This window comes from Bolinopsis microptera, chromosome 12 (assembly GCF_026151205.1).
Source record: "Bolinopsis microptera isolate Bmic1 chromosome 12, MBARI_Bmic_1.0, whole genome shotgun sequence".
Taxonomy (NCBI): domain Eukaryota; kingdom Metazoa; phylum Ctenophora; class Tentaculata; order Lobata; family Bolinopsidae; genus Bolinopsis; species Bolinopsis microptera.
Genome location: NC_087083.1, coordinates 3,292,943 through 3,309,040, shown reverse-complemented (window position 1 = coordinate 3,309,040; position 16,098 = coordinate 3,292,943). Strand labels below are relative to the sequence as shown.

At 38.1% G+C, this 16,098-nt stretch overlaps 2 protein-coding genes across 2 annotated transcripts in view; both read right to left on the bottom strand.

Annotated features, from left to right (window-relative positions):
• LOC134824146 (core histone macro-H2A.1-like) overlaps nt 1-16,098 on the bottom strand; it is a 97,693-nt gene that overhangs the window by 17,063 nt on the left and 64,532 nt on the right. The gene's annotated exons all lie outside the window — the stretch shown is intronic.
• On the bottom strand, nt 1,575-14,379 carry LOC134824519 (adhesion G protein-coupled receptor E5-like). Its single transcript, XM_063836425.1, has 16 exons — nt 14,263-14,379; nt 13,997-14,087; nt 13,695-13,853; nt 13,259-13,393; nt 12,135-12,275; nt 11,375-11,537; nt 11,024-11,160; nt 10,628-10,759; nt 8,883-8,989; nt 3,756-3,888; nt 3,291-3,499; nt 2,971-3,133; nt 2,654-2,794; nt 2,170-2,306; nt 1,984-2,046; nt 1,575-1,629 (listed from the first exon to the last, which is right to left on the bottom strand). Exons 1-15 carry the CDS (start codon nt 14,307-14,309, stop codon nt 1,998-2,000), a joined length of 1,944 nt encoding a protein of 647 aa, XP_063692495.1. The 5' UTR covers nt 14,310-14,379; the 3' UTR covers nt 1,575-1,629; nt 1,984-1,997.

Sequence of the window (16,098 nt, the reverse complement as noted above, 5' to 3'; positions counted from 1 at the left end):
CCTCAGGTTATCATGTTTATAATCATATGAAATTCGGCGAATAGAGATTAAGTTAATTGACGATGTCAATTCATGGCAGCTCGGCGCGGCACAGTAGCGCATCTCGCCGATCTAGCCAGTGTCGCTGTGAGAAGCCTTATTAAGTGCGCGGCGCGGCACAGTAACGCATCGCGCTACAAAGATTAAGAGATTCGGCGGAATGATTGTAGCGCGATGCGTTACTGTGCAGCAGCGCGCACTCAATGAGGCTTCTCACACACAGGAGGGGCTAAGTGCAAAGAAACTAGCGACATCGGCTAGATCGGCGAGATGCGCTACTGTGCCTCGCCGAGCTGCGATGAATTGACATCGTCAATTAAGCGGAATGACAGGCTGAGCGCCACCCAGTAAAGAACCACCATGATTTATAAATCAGTGAGTTTGTGAAAAATTAAAATCAGATCATAGATAACACAATCATTTATAATCATATCACAATTAAGGACAAAAGAAAATCATGCTTATTTAGGCTAAAAATCGAGTGGTTATAACTTTATGTTTAGTGGTCAAATGAATGTCTAGTAAGACTAAGTAGTAGTATTAGCCAGTAGTGTGCACAGTACACTACTGCTGGCTTCCCAACCTATCACCAATATTTTAATATTCCAAACAACTATTCATGTACGGGTATCACCCGCTAAAGCGTTAAGTACTGAAAACTCACCGAATTACACACAAGTGGTGCCCTCAGTGCTATGCAGGTGATTTTGTCGCTGCCCCTCAGTAGGAACCCCTCTTCACATGACACTGTCAGCACTGTTCCTGCTTCTACCGGGAATGTTGTGAGCTGACGTTTTGTGTTGTTAAATCACCAGATTCTTTGGTAAAAGCGTCATTATTCTGTGAACGCAACGGTGACTAAGTTGCTGACAACTTATCTGTAGAAACCACTTGTAATAGGGCGCAGGTTTATTGTCTGTTTGGTTAATATGGCTAGTAAATATTACTCAACACTTGGGTCGAGCTATTGTCCATTCTTTAAATAATTTGTAAAAAAAGAAATATGTGGTATTCTGTGGATCTTATACTTATAGACTCAAGTTTGTTGTTTTCGGTTTTATCTTTAACGTAAAGAAGGAAAAGAAGGAAATGCTACGGCGAACAAAAATTAACATCTATAACAATTTCATCAGATTTCAGAATCCGGTTGAATATCAGTACAGACCTTTCATTGTACAACAGCATTTTCAAAAGTTCGTGGATCAGGACGTAATTACATAAAAAGTTAAAAAGAAAAATGTAACAAAAAAGTTCATTAACTAATTCCTTTATATTTCAATTATTTGAATACTAATAGATGTGCACTACGGGTCCTTTTATTTTAATAAAAAAATGTGCGAAAAATCAATAAGTAATTATATGTAAGTTAAGACTGAGAAATCACAGCACACAAAATTCCAAATTGTTAAAACCTTAAAATTTAAAATTATTTATCAATTCAGTCCAACTTTTCTAATTCTAATAAAAATAGTGTGATTGTTTTTTATCATCATCCTCGTTATAAAATGTGTTGTCGCACCTTGTAAAATAGTTGAACAAATTTATTTAGCTCCCGACTAAACTCGTTTTTGTTCCGTTTCTTTACACCATCTGTTAATAATTTATATTTATTTTATCTTCTTACTTCTAATATTCAAACTCGCAGGAAGGTATTCAGATGAATATTGTCTGTACAAACTGCCAACTTTACTCACTTACTCAGTGTCGAAAGTGAAATCATTGTACAGTGTAACAATATTACCATTAACTTGTAACTATAAGTAATGACTATTGACTGATAAGGAGAATTTTAAAGAGAGTATTTCCATTTTTTTACTTTATGAAATAATTATGTAATAAAGTTACTATATTCGTAAACTATTAAACCAGTCCCCAAACAAACAAACACTTTTCATATGAGCGGGATATAAATACCTCATTTCATTTCATTTCATGCTGATTCACCTTTTACACCTTTATTAACATTCGTTTTCTGATGTTTGATCAGTCTCATCTGCTGGTTGATTCCTAAAGAGTATGTGTATTAATTTAATAATAATATACACGGTTACAGAGTTGTACAATTGTAAAATAGTAATATTTGGCTTAAATTTGCAGGGTTCTGTCTATGTAGATTGTAGAATAGCGTACTTATTGTCTCTCTCATCTGATTGTAACCGGTCAAAACTCCACGCTCTGCTCTCTCGAACCATCAATTTGTAAACATGCACCCAGAACGTTTTTACATCCTCCTTTAGCAGAACGTGAAATATGAATATGAACACACCCTGAAATATAAAAATATGAACTTCAGGTCTTTATTTGCGAGATGAGTATCACAATGGTGCATATAACATTGAAGGAAAATTATGAATTTGAAACTAAAATGGTTTACCCAATCATTAATTGAACCTTAGAAATGGGTAAGTATCGGTTTATGTCAAATGTTAAATTGCCAAATACCATACAGATGGTATACATAATAATCATGGGTACTCCTGAAAACATAACATCTAGAAAAAATATATCAAAATTAGATAGAAAAAATAAAATAAAAAAAAATGAAATAAAAAAAAATGAAATTAAAACAAATTAAATTAAAAAAATTAAATACAAAATGAGGTCAAATGAATACCTGTGGGGTGTTCACTAAAATAAAAGTCCATCTGATGATTTGTGACAAATCACTGTCCGTACTGTCTACCAGGAGGAAGAACCCAACAATCCAGCCCAGTCCCAACAAGGTTGTAACAAATAACGCGGACCTAAGCTGTCTCTGGGGCAGGAATGTTTGTGATTTCGTGATTTAAAAGTTTAACGTCAAACTTCTATTAATTGTTTAAGGGATGCATTGATTCAAGAACTTGTTAGATAATAGATGGATAGTCATTTTTATAAGCATTTCCGTAAGTGGTAAAGCGTAAAGCTTACCATTAAATGCGTGGTACTTACCACTCTCATTTTTACTTTTGTCATTTCCGTTTGTTCAGCTCTGGCCGTCGTGGCTTTAAAAACAGCTCGAATGATGAAGAAAAACAATATCCAATTTACCATAATCCCAAATGCCATGGGAGCATAGAAAGTGACGAGTCCGAAGGATTTCCTCACAAAGCATCTGCAGAGTAATTAATATATAAAATTACTGTTTAAATCGTCTAATTAGCGATAGTTTGAGCGTTAATTTGAGCGTTATAAATTAATTTATATCAAGCGCACATCCAGGACTGAGGTGCGAATAAATTCACATATTTACTTATCTCAAATAAACTAACGTTTCTGGGTTAACGAACTGTTTACCACCCCAAACAAATCCCAGTATAGGAAAGATAAGAGGAAGGCCCCAGCCAATAATACAGTACTTCAGCTTTGCTGCTCTAATGTAAGTGTTAAATACTTGCACTACTGCTTTGTACAAGGTTACCGCTTCTATAACCATCCAGTTCAACTGACATAGCCAAAAGTAGTTCAGTAGAAACGCAATCTGAAGTTGGATTAAGTTAAATTAATTTATACAAATTTGTATACCATCACTTTATATAACCTAACCATGAGTCAAGATATATCCAATTACTATTGTGAAGCAAGCAATAAACATGGATGTGGATTCTGGTGGGGAGGCATTTTGACATTGACACCCAATCAAACTCCACATTTCCTGTCACGTGTAAAAAATATTCCCCACTAGGATCTCCGCATCTAATTTATTTGAATTAAGGAATATTTACAAGGAGACTTACAGTTGAACATGATGTGCTCGGATTACCCTCGGTATCTGCAACGATGTCTATCAAGAGGAAGCAGATAATAGAGGGAATGAGAGATAACATTAGCATAAGATGGATCCAGTTCGGAAACATCGACAAAATTGCCCTGAAAAGTGTTTTTGATTTGTTAATTATTTTTATTGTTGGGTAAGCGAATTGATATTTGATTCGATGCTGTACGTACTTACGTATAATGTTAAAGATACAAAAAATCGGACTTTATTTGAACGGACATTAATTGAACGCTGGATGCCTTAGCGTTAATCTTAAGGGGGCATACACCAAAACAGTGGTTTGTGCCGTCCAGACCAAATGACCTCATAGGCAGTTCAGTGACCTTCTAGCGCACCGTTTCCACACCAAAAAAAATTATTTTGAGAATTCCCATTTTTGTAATCGACCATTTCCTGGTTAAGAGTGCAATTTTCGGAAAAAATTATTTTGTGGTTGAGACGCTATAAGTTAATCATTTCTTGCGGTATCGGGTTGAAATTTTGCTCGCCGTTTATTCACATCTATTTCAAGGTGTGTGTAAAATCTTGATATCCTATCTAAAAAGGCTGGTGTGTTATGAATTTTTAAAGTCAAAAAGCTAAAATTGTCCTTTTCAGGCTTATTTTAACAAAAAGTCAGTCAGGGAAGATCGGATTATTTGATGCTTGACATCAAATTGTTCTCTGAATTCTGGCGCAGTTTTTGATGCCCTCAAAAATGTTTTTACTCATTCACCTTCTGATCTATTGGACCTCAAAGCCAAACAACAAATTTAGGCACATTTTTCTTTTTTAATATTTACTGATTTTTCCAAAATTTTGATAGGAATGTGCTAGTGACTTTTTGAAGGGTGCAAAATAACCGCAACTAGCCCATTTATATATGAGTTATGAACAAAAAACACCCTAAAATGCTTCCCTTTGAAGTTATGGGAGAAAATGTGATTTTTTATCTGCAAAGCCAAAAAATCACATTTTCTCCCATAACTTCAAAGGGAAGCATTTTAGGGTGTTTTTTTGTTCATAACTCATATATAAATGTGCTAGTTGCGGTTATTTTGCACCCTTCAAAAAGTCACTAGCACATTCCTATCAAAATTTTGGAAAAATCAGTAAATATTAAAAACGAAAAATGTGCCTAAATTTGTTGTTTGGCTTTGAGGTCTAATAGATCAGAAGGTGAATGAGTAAAAACATTTTTGAGGGCATCAAAAACTGCGCCAGAATTCAGAGAACAATTTGATGTCAAGCATCAAATAATCCGATCTTCCCTGACTGACTTTTTGTTAAAATAAGCCTGAAAAGGACAATTTTAGCTTTTTGACTTTAAAAATTCATAACACACCAGCCTTTTTAGATAGGATATCAAGATTTTACACACACCTTGAAATAGATGTGAATAAACGGCGAGCAAAATTTCAACCCGATACCGCAAGAAATGATTAACTTATAGCGTCTCAACAACAAAATAATTTTTTCCGAAAATTGCACTCTTAACCAGGAAATGGTCGATTACAAAAATGGGAATTCTCAAAATAATTTTTTTTGGTGTGGAAACGGTGCGCTAGAAGGTCACTGAACTGCCTATGAGGTCATTTGGTCTGGACAGATTTGGTGTATGCCCCCTTAATGTCCATTCAAACAAAGTCCGATGAGGAAGTTAAATTATTATTATATAACTTTATTCAAATCAAAAATAGAACATAAATGAACATCTTAAAGATCTGATAAGTAGCCAGAAAAAAAGAAAAACTGATACACAAGCTATAACAACTTCTTCCATCCCGCTCTATCAGAGGCTAAAAGTCTTAAATTGTACAAATCGTCTGTATTTACAAATGGAATGTTCCTGCTACCTAAATCAAATTTAATAGTCTTAAGCAAGTTCGACTGGTGTCTACCTACTCTACCCTTTTTAGTGCTCTGACTCTCTACTGCAAAGTGTAATGCAAGCTGTGCAGGTGAGTTGTTATCACTGCGAAGGACATGTCCGAGCATCCTCCATCGTGCACATGCAACACGCTCACTGAGTGGAACCACTTCACATCTCTTGTAAAGGGTGTCGTTTTTGATTATATTAGGGTAAGTCATTCTGATGATTTGCCTCAGATGCTTTCTGTGGCAAATATCCAGTTTACTCAGTAGCTGCTTTGAAGCTGCCCAGCAGCTACAATTATACATTAAGACGGAGACCACCTGGGCTTCCTAGATCTTAAGTCTGGTCTTAAGAGGTATGCGTTTACCTTGTTCCCAAACTTTCTTGTAGGTTTGGAAAGCAAGATTTGCTAGAATACATCGTCTTTTTATGTCCTCGTTGCTGCACAGTTTGGAACCAAGTGAGATAGATGATCTCCAGGGCTCTCTTCCTCGAAGTGGCTCTCCTTTGTCATCAACTTCGTTCTTCTCGGCCAGATAGATATGTGTGAACTCTGTTTTTGATTCGTTGACAAAAAGATTCCACTCCTCCAATATCTCCTTGCATATTGGTAACATGGACTCCAAATTCTTTTTATCCTCGTCTGTGAAGTCTGCGTCGTCTGCGTACTCCCACTCAAGAGGTAGCAGGTTTTCAGCAAACGGAGGGTTGGGTCTTAGATAAGACATAAAGGCACGAAGGTGGTAAAGTGCGCCAGCCAAATACAGGGTGAAAAGGTTTCCAGACAAACTATCACCTTGGAACGCACCTATCGTGACAATGAACTCCCCTGATACGGTAGACCTCACTTTAATCTTCAGTTTGGTACATGAGAGTAGGTACCTTACCAGTCGGATGTCGTCTTCACTACAACCAGCATCAGCAAGAAGTTCTAGCAAAACTGATCTCTTAATGGTGTCGAATGTAGATGACATATCAATACCCATTTTGTGTAGAGACCAGCGTTTCTCCTTCACAACTGAAACTAGGATCCGTTGTGCCCAAACAATATTTGCACAGCTATGGCCAGGCTTGTAGGCATTTTGCCAAGGTCCAGTGTACTGAGAAACTTGTCTTTGAACTTTGAATGCGTCTAAGGACTATCATGGACAATATCTTCCTGGTGCCGTTTAAAAGACAAAGAGGGCGCAAACTTTTTAAAGGTCCACGTGGCTTACCAGGTTTTTGCAGTGGGGTAAGGAATCCTTCAGTGAATGAAGGTACATGTTCATGACGTTCAAAAGATTGATTGGTCAGCTGTGCAAATGTAGAATAGAAAATAGGTGGGGAGTGTTTAAGGAATTCGTTTGGTATACCATCAGGACCAACAGCCTTACCATTTCTTAGCTTTTTGGCAGCTTGTTCCACTTCAAAGGATGTTATGGGATTGTTTAGTGGCTGAGGACTGCCAACAAACGGCTCAAGTGGAGGTTCACTGTCTGGTCCTGTGTAGTGTTGCTCAAAATAGTTGCGTATAATGTCAGCTTTGTCACTCTCATTATCTACCAGTTGATTCTTGTCATTAAAAACAGAGATGGAGTCTGATTTCTTGTTACCTGATAGTTGCCGGACAGCTTCAAACATTTTACGGCCGTCGTCTGTATTATTGATAGAGTCTGCAAGACTGTTTGCAACTTCTATTCTGAGAGTATTCAGTCGCTTCTTAATGTCATTTGAGAGTTTGTTAATTTTTGATCTCAAGTCCTTTCTGTCTCTGTATTCATTATTATTCAGAAGTTGTAGCAATTGTTTTCTTTCCTCTGACATTTCAACAACTTCACTATCAGAAGAGTGGTGTCTCTTTCGCTGTGGCTCGCGTAGACCCACAGTGGAGATGGCAGCAGTCTCAACACTTTTAAATAGTTTTCCGAACTGTTGACAAGTATCATTAGAAGAATAGTCAGGTTCAGATACTAGTTGGTTGATATTAACAGTAAGTGCAGATTTAAACTGTTGTTGCGCTGCAATGCTACCTACAAGAGTGGTTGTGTTGAATGCCTTCTGAGTAGTCCTCTTCTTCCTGTAGAAACTATAACGCAGGGAAAAATCTGCTTTCGCAACTACAAGCTTGTGGTCACTGCGGTGCTTAGTTCCCGCATATGACCTTGCATCAGTCAGTAGTGCTTTGCTCCTGGACTTGCAAAGTATATAGTCTATCTGTGAGAAGTATGGTTTACTCTTTCGGGTGGATTGGTCTCTTATCCATCCAGTGCGTGTAGTTATATGCCTGCTGCTGTGGGAGAATGAAGTATTGGTAGCAAATAAGCCATTTGCTGCCAGAAAATGTAACAATCTCTCTCCATTCTCATTCCTTCTACCAACACCATGCCTACCTATGTGCTGCTGTAAACCATTTTCTTCATCAACAAGTGAACGCTCGCCTAACTTGGCATTGAAGTCACCTAACATCCATACTTCAAATCGAGCAGGAACACTGATAGCCTCAAGAAGCTCACCATAAAATTTATCAGCTAGTTGAGGGTTCTGGACTGATTTTGGATTAGTAGGACTGTAACAATTTATAATTCTGATATAACAAGGTGGTTTGTTTACCCGATTGGGTTTTAGTTTAACGTTCATGTAAACGACTCTGTCACTGATCTGATGATGCGATAAAACACTGTCCATAAAACGCTTGTTAACAACAAAACCAAGACCTCCATGTCTACCCTGCTTCTGGTCAAACAGAAACAGTCTATGATGACCGGGAAGTGTTGTTTCCAAGAATTCACGAGTTTTGGTTTCTTGTAAGGCCAAAATATCTAAATCGTATCTGTCGATGTCCTCTGCAACAAGATGTTGCTTGTGAGTGGTGGAGAGACCACAAACATTCCATGTCCCAAAATTGAGTGTCGTACTAGCAATGATGGAAAAAGTTGCACAAAGAAGGTATCCAGCGATCTTTGTCGAGGCGATAAACTTACTGGCTGCTTTCACTGCCATGCGGACTCGTTACTGTCACACACCATCCTAAGTTAAATTAAATAAATTAAATTATTGCTTTTGAGTGTCCTTTGAAAATTATGTCCGGTCAAATATAACATCCGATAAGGTTTATAAATAATTACGGTAACATAATTATCGTAACATAGCTGGAATATTGAACACGAAATATTACTTGTTAGGTAAGATTGGTTAGTTTGTGTCACGTAGTGCGGATACTGTGCTCTGATTAGTTAGTTTGTTACTTACTTGTTAGGTAAGATCGCTGAAACTGCCAGAAGCAAGCACGATAGGCTTAAACCCAATAAAGTTCGTGAAACACCGTCTTCAGCTACGCTCGACTTGTTCGTTAACGTCTGAAAGTATGACATAACTTACTTTGGGCGATCCTCAATCGAAATCCCATTCACTGTCTGCCTCCACACGTCTCGATCGCACATAACAGTTCGAAGGTCGTCTAACTGGAGCCCAGTGTCACGAGCTACTACGTCCAGGAAGGTGAGTGGTCTCCTTCCACGGCCGGATTGGGCAAGTCGCCAGGGGAGGATAGTGGAGATAACTTGGTCAGAAGCTCTCATGCAATGCCCAGCAAATCTGGAACGCCTCGACGCAACCACTGAGGCAATAGATGGAAGGTTGCCATAGATCTGCTTGAGGGTTGGATGTTTCTTCCACGAGATGTTCTTGGCCTTCATTAAAAGACGGGTGTAGCATCCGTTGAGGCGCTTCTCAAGCTGCTTGTTTATGGTCCATGTCTCTGATCCATAGAGCAATACTGGTTCTACACAGGCTCTAAAGAACTTGACTTTCAGTTGTTCGGAAATGCCAGAGGACCAGACTTTTTGCAGTTTAATACAGGCTGACCAGGCCATTCCTTTCCTTGTGTTGAAATCCTTTCTACTGTCCGCAATGAAAGAGCCGAGGTATTTAAAGTCATCAACCTGTTTAATCTGGCGGCCTGAGATGGAATGTAAGTCGACAGTGTCAGGGATGTTGATGGTCATGAACTCGGTCTTAGAAGCATTCATAGCAAGACCAACTTGTCCGGCTGCATTTTCAAGGTCTGTCAGCAGAAGTTGGACTTGCTCTATGGTGTCTGACATTAAGGCCAAATCATCAGCAAAGTCAAGGTCTGTGATTTTGACCGCAGGCACTCTTCGACTTTTCCTAGGCACGATGGTTAGACCGAATTCTTCACCCATGCAGCTTCTGAGGACATAGTCAAGGACGATGATGAAGAGAAAGGGTGCTAGAGTGTCCCCTTGGAGAACTCCAATAAGTGTCCTAAAAAAGTCAGTAAGGCCGTCGATGGTCTGGACACGAGAGAACGATGAGTCATAAAGAAGCCTGATAGCATCTACAAGTGGAGCAGGGATACCGTAGAGGGAGAGGATGTGGAAAAGGGCATCCCGGTTAATGCTGTCGAACGCTTTCGAAAAATCGACAAACACAAATGCGGCTGAGCGATTTCCGATCTTGCATTCCTCGAGTATACGACGTAGGGCAAGGACCTGTGGGAGTGTGGATCTTCCTCTACGGAAACCATTTTGGTTTGGCCGCAAGAGGGGATCAATGAATGGGTAGATCCGGTTGAGGATGAGCTTGTTAAAAACTTTCGCTGCAACCGGTGCCAGTGAAATGCCACGGTAGTTTCCTGGATTAGTAAGATCACCCTTTTTGGGGATAGGAATGATAGAGGCCGTTTTCCAGGCTTGAGGGATCACACCATCCATGAGTGCTTTGTTACAGAATCCGAGGAGGTTTTCACGTAGCTGGGGAAGCTTCCAGACTGAGGGAGGGATGCTATCTAGACCGGGTGACTTGGAGGACTTGACATAACATACCATGATAAAAACCTCTATAACATACCATGATAAGAACCTCTATAACATACCATGATAAGAACCTCTATAACATACAATGATAAGAACCTCTATAACATACCATGATAAGAACCTCTATAACATACCATGATAAGAACCTCTATAACATACCATGATAACAGCGAAACTGGTCATGTGATCACACTCATACTCTACAGACCCGTCCTCTGTCACTCTTGTAGTACACCCTGTTGGTGACCACTTGTTGCTGGTTGTCTCATAGTATCTACACTCCTTTATCACCTGAATTAACCCCAATTTACTGCGGAGTTTGGGGAAAAGTTGGGAAAATTGGAAGTTTACTGGACCGTACATGGAATTCATGGACTTGATAAGATTCATATATCTGTGTCAATGCTTCATTTTTTCAACCCCAAACTATTTGCAAGGCCAAGGTACAAGTACAACCGAAATGATTATTTCATGACTGCCAAAGAAATGGACCAATGTAGGCTGCTATATAATGAATCAAACTAGCATGCTTCTTTTGACTTTGTAATGCATTACCCTCTGTCTGAGTTTTTTCTCTGGTTTTCTGATATCCACGAAGTCAAACTTCATCCTAAAGGATATATCCGTGGAGTTTGTAGCACGTTTTGTATGCTGCAGTCCTACAACCTTTCCTGCAATGGTAGAACTTCCTCCTGAGAAAGAAGATAATCGTTAGAATTTTTAATTTCATAGCAAGCTTCAGGAGCTTGTTTCAACTTACATTAGTGATTAGTTGTAAAATGAATAACCAACGTGACTGTTAAGGAAGCCGACAAAATTTACGTCGATTAAGATAAAACTGACTGGTTGGATTTGTAAAGTAAAACTATTAACTAAATGTGCATAGTTCTAAGTAGTAAAACTAACTGGTTGGATTTGGTGGTGGCTGAAAAGCAGTGTTGTCCTTGTAAATAAGAGCTGCTAGATTCTTGATGTTGCTATTTTGGTTAACAGTTATACGAATGTTAGAATCTCCGATGGTTGTATTGGCATCAGCAGCATTTTGTACCAAGAAGACGTCTGTTGTGTCCTGTTGTGATATACGTGTGAATCTGTTTTTATAACTATATTCCTATATATCGTTCGTGACATGGAGTTCATCTTGTAGCGCAGAAAATTATATATCCAAAATTAGAAATGTTTGAGTTTAATCTCATAACTTACTGTGGCGATCGATACTAAATTATCTCCAATCTTCATATGTTCCAATGACAGCATGGCTATGTGTTCAAAGCAATTCACGATGTCGTTTTTTACTCTTTGTTGGGTCGGTGAGGTTTTACTAGCGGCCATTATATTGGAAACAACTGTCATACTCGTCGTTGCTAGCTTTTCAATTGAATCCCCCTATTCATGAAGGTTGAATGTCATAACTTATTGGACGTTGTTTGACAGGACATTGCGTGAACGGGCATAATTTATAACGAACATTAAAATGAACGCTTGAAGGCATTCAGTTAATGCATTTAATTTAACTACCTAGTTAGTCCTAATTGTAGTTAATTGAAATGACATTAAAATTAACGCTAGGGCAAATATCCTGACAAAAATAAAATACAAAATCTGATTATACAATCAGCAGACAATGAATTGAGTATTGATGTGTGCTTACTAAGTAACAACTTACAGTAACGCTGCTAAAGACAGTCTCGACCTTTTCATCCGTCATCTTTTTAATAACTGTTTCGATATCCCTTGGGGAAACCTCTTCTGTTTTCATGGTTTCGTTCCTCAGTTGCTCGATGCTCTCCTCAGTTTCAATGATAATCTGAAGTGTAATAGGTATTTATTAGTGTTCCAATCTCAGTAGCTTATTTGTTTGATTCACTGTGAAAGTTGCAGATCGGCTTGAGATTTGGGAGGACGGAGGTGGCAGGATCAGGTACAATCAGAAATAAATTTTAAAGGATATTTCTAAGTGGTATATCTATTCCCCAAATTGAAGTCGAATGGTGAAATAGCAGCTGAAGTATGATAACCCACCTTTTTGATGTCTTCTGACTTTTTTGAGTTACATGCGCTCAGGTCAGGTCGCTCCCACTGACCCTCCACATTGCATAGTCTGACAGCTGCACTGTCAATGTTATAGAAACATTGACCTCTACTTTCCTGACCTGGAGTGGCTTGGTTAATGTTTACCCCAAACAAAGAAATTATAAGACATGTTTTGAATGAAACGTTGATAAATATAATTATTGTGGATCGATTCAAAAGTATCAAAAAGTTTGGAAATATTTTTCATGGCGATATCAATCATAGCATGACAATTTTATTTGATGGCAATCTGAGAGGCTAGAGCTAACTTTACCTGCTTGCACCGAAGGAAAAGAAATAACTCCAACTGCAGGAGTGAAAAACTGGTCGTCTTTTGGGCAGAACTTTCCTTTTACTAAAAATAAGCTCGGTCAGTGATGCAGATGGAGGTTTTAAAAGTTTGCAAAATAAAAAATTAGTTGGACACATTTAAATTACATTTTGATCTGTTAAAATTGAAAGATTACTGCTCCCTCTAATATTTGTATCACTTTGTGAATACGAATAGTTAAGGAGGGGATTGGAAAGCTCAAAAACGCGTTATAAGTAGGATCTCTCTTTGCTCTTATGGGGTGGGGGCGCGAAATAAAGCGTTTAAATGTATTTATGTCAGTATATTATAAATAAGCGCTAAAAGTAAAAACTAAAAAGAAAAAGTAATTTAAATTTGGATCAACTTTAATGATGATCAGTTCTCAGTATCGTGTATAATCTCACCGATAGTAACGTTGCATTGAGTTTGACCGTGAAGGTTGGTTGTAAGCTCATCACCTTCACATGGTTTACATCTACTTTCTTGAGGCTTGTCGTTGTATTGTCCTGGAGGACACGCACTACACCCACTTTTATCATCTGAGAAATACAATGTCACCAGTTGTTAAAACTGATGTTGTAAAAGGGTATTTTTCGTCTTCTACTAATTAGTCAAATTCTATGAATTTATAATCCAATGATAATCGCCATGTTCCGTGATTCAAAGTGAAAGAATGTACGATTTTGGCATTTCCAGAGTAAAGCAAGTGGTGACAGAAAACGCTCCGGCAGTCACATTTATACATGGCACTGAATTGAATGAAGAACTGCTCTGCCTGTTAAAATTATCAAATAAATCAGGCTATAGCAAATGTCTACTGCTAAAACTAAAATAACTTACCAGTGACTTCATATCCAGCTTGACAGAAGTAACATTTACTAAAACCAGGTAACGAGTACTTGTAACCCTCACAGTCCCTGCATTCCGCATCAGTTTCATCAAAGTAGTTTCCAGCGCCACACTCATCACATGTCTTCCCATCATTATTGGCTTTCTTTCCTAGGAAATAATCGTTTTAACCAAAAATAAAGGTTGATAATCAAATTTGAAGAATGTTATCGTATTAGAGTATTAGGATTGTGTGCAATCATCAAGAATTGTTTCACCTAAGTTAGATACAAAGTCTGTGCTAATGTTTGTACCTGGAGGACAAGGAGTGCAGGTCTGATTCTCAACTTCAACATGTCCATTATCACAGGAGTAACACTCTGTACTACCTCTGTTTGGTGCGTACTAAAACGTTTGAATTTTAGATATATGTAAATCAACAGTTACAGTTAAAATGGGATTCCAATAAACAGGTTATGGATTCTACCTGGTTATAGAATTTTGGTTTATATCAACCAATTTTGAAACCTTATTTAAGTATCTTAGCCTCATTCATCGTATTATTTTTAACTTCACTAACCTGAGATTGTGAACTGTCACATGATAAACATTCTGAGCCCGATCCATTTCCACGATACTCCCCTATTGCACATAACTCACACGCTCCATTCACTTTATTGAGCTGTGAACCAGGAGCGCATTCTGTAAAGTGTAAAGTAGAACCACAAAATTTGAACATATTTGTAGTAATAAGTAAAAGTCAATTTTTTTGCAAATACCGAAAAAGATAACAAATAATTACCAAACTCCTTGCAACACTACAAAATAAATAAACCTGGCATATAATGATATGTAGATATGTAATTGAGTTCGTATTACCATAAAACGTGATGTTTTCGCGTCGGATACGGAAATTTATACGTTTTAGTAAGTTTTCACTCATCTGAAATCTGCAGCTGGCTGTTGACCTTTCTTCGTCAAGAATCTGATGTGGGCATAATTTTTTTAAACGAGCTATAAAACATGATTCAAGATTCAACATGGTAGAACAGTTATAATGTATTATTTTGATTCACAAGAAATAATTCTAAGAATTGCTGAAATGTATTGTTATAGATCTTACATCTTGGCACGTGTTTTGAAGGACTGAAGACTTTGATGAAGAAGTAGTATCTGTACCGATCATGCATCCTATATAAGCTGATTCGAAAACGGATCCCTGGGATATTTAAATGAATGATAACACCGATGCTAAGTTTCCACTAGTTATTAGAAAACGTTATAATTCCGTATTTGCAAATATTTCACGGCTCAAGACCTTTAGAATTAGGTTGATTTTATCGAGTAAAGATTGTGAACCTGTACTATGCAGTTGAATTCATCTCTCATTATCTGATAATTTCCAGACGAGTGGTCTGCAACGCTTGTTCCCACCAATGATAGTCCTGAGAAGTTATAAATAAGTTAACCAGATCACAGAATTGAGAATTCCAATGTCATTCCTTAGATTTGAACCAATTACTAACGTATCAACAGTCCTGAGTTCTATAAGCAGAAAGATTCAAACCTTTTAAAACGTGACTCTCTCTCCTGACCAGTACTATCAACATAGTTTTCATTTATTAAGCTGACTAAAAAGAAAACTTAAAACAAGTTAACTTACCAAATTCTTTTTTGCTGAGATACTGTGAATCTATAACTGTGGGCTCTCCTGAAATAAGCTCAGAGAATTTGCAGGTTAGAAGACTATTATCAGTTATAGAAGTAGTGATAGTAAGTGTTCCTGTGATACTGAAATCGTAAAAGTTTGAGTATGATGAGTAACAGACTTTATAGGTCTCGTTATCAGGAGTACACCATTTTCCTGAAATTGAATTTATTAACATTGAAAGAAACAAGAGTCTCGACGAAGAGACAAATATGCAGCCCAAACCGGCTACCGGACAACTGAACCCAATTTGGACTTTTCCTAGACAGGGTAGCTTGGGAAAATAATTATAAACCCAATCAGACTACCTAATTAACTTTGAAACGACAACTGAACCCAATCGTCACTAGAAATCACTAACAACTGATAAATCACTAACAGTTTAACAGGTTTCCAAATACCGTTCTAGTTTAGCTGCTGCCTGGTTTCTAGTCCTATAATTTCGGTCTGTTGAGGTTGGTGCTTCGGAGTGGTTGGCAGATCCGGACTTATCTGCTCGTGATCGTTGGACAATTCTGGCGAGGGATTCTAGTTTAGGTAGTACCACGTTGATTTCGGATGGGCATGTAGATAAGGCTTCGGTGAGGAGGTTTTTTGTTGCTGGGAGGTGTTGGTCGGCAGCTTTCCGCTTCAATTCTGCTCTGAACTCTGCTTTCTCAGCTACTAAGTTGTCAGGGTCGTGGGAATGAGGTTTGGCACCGCTGGCCA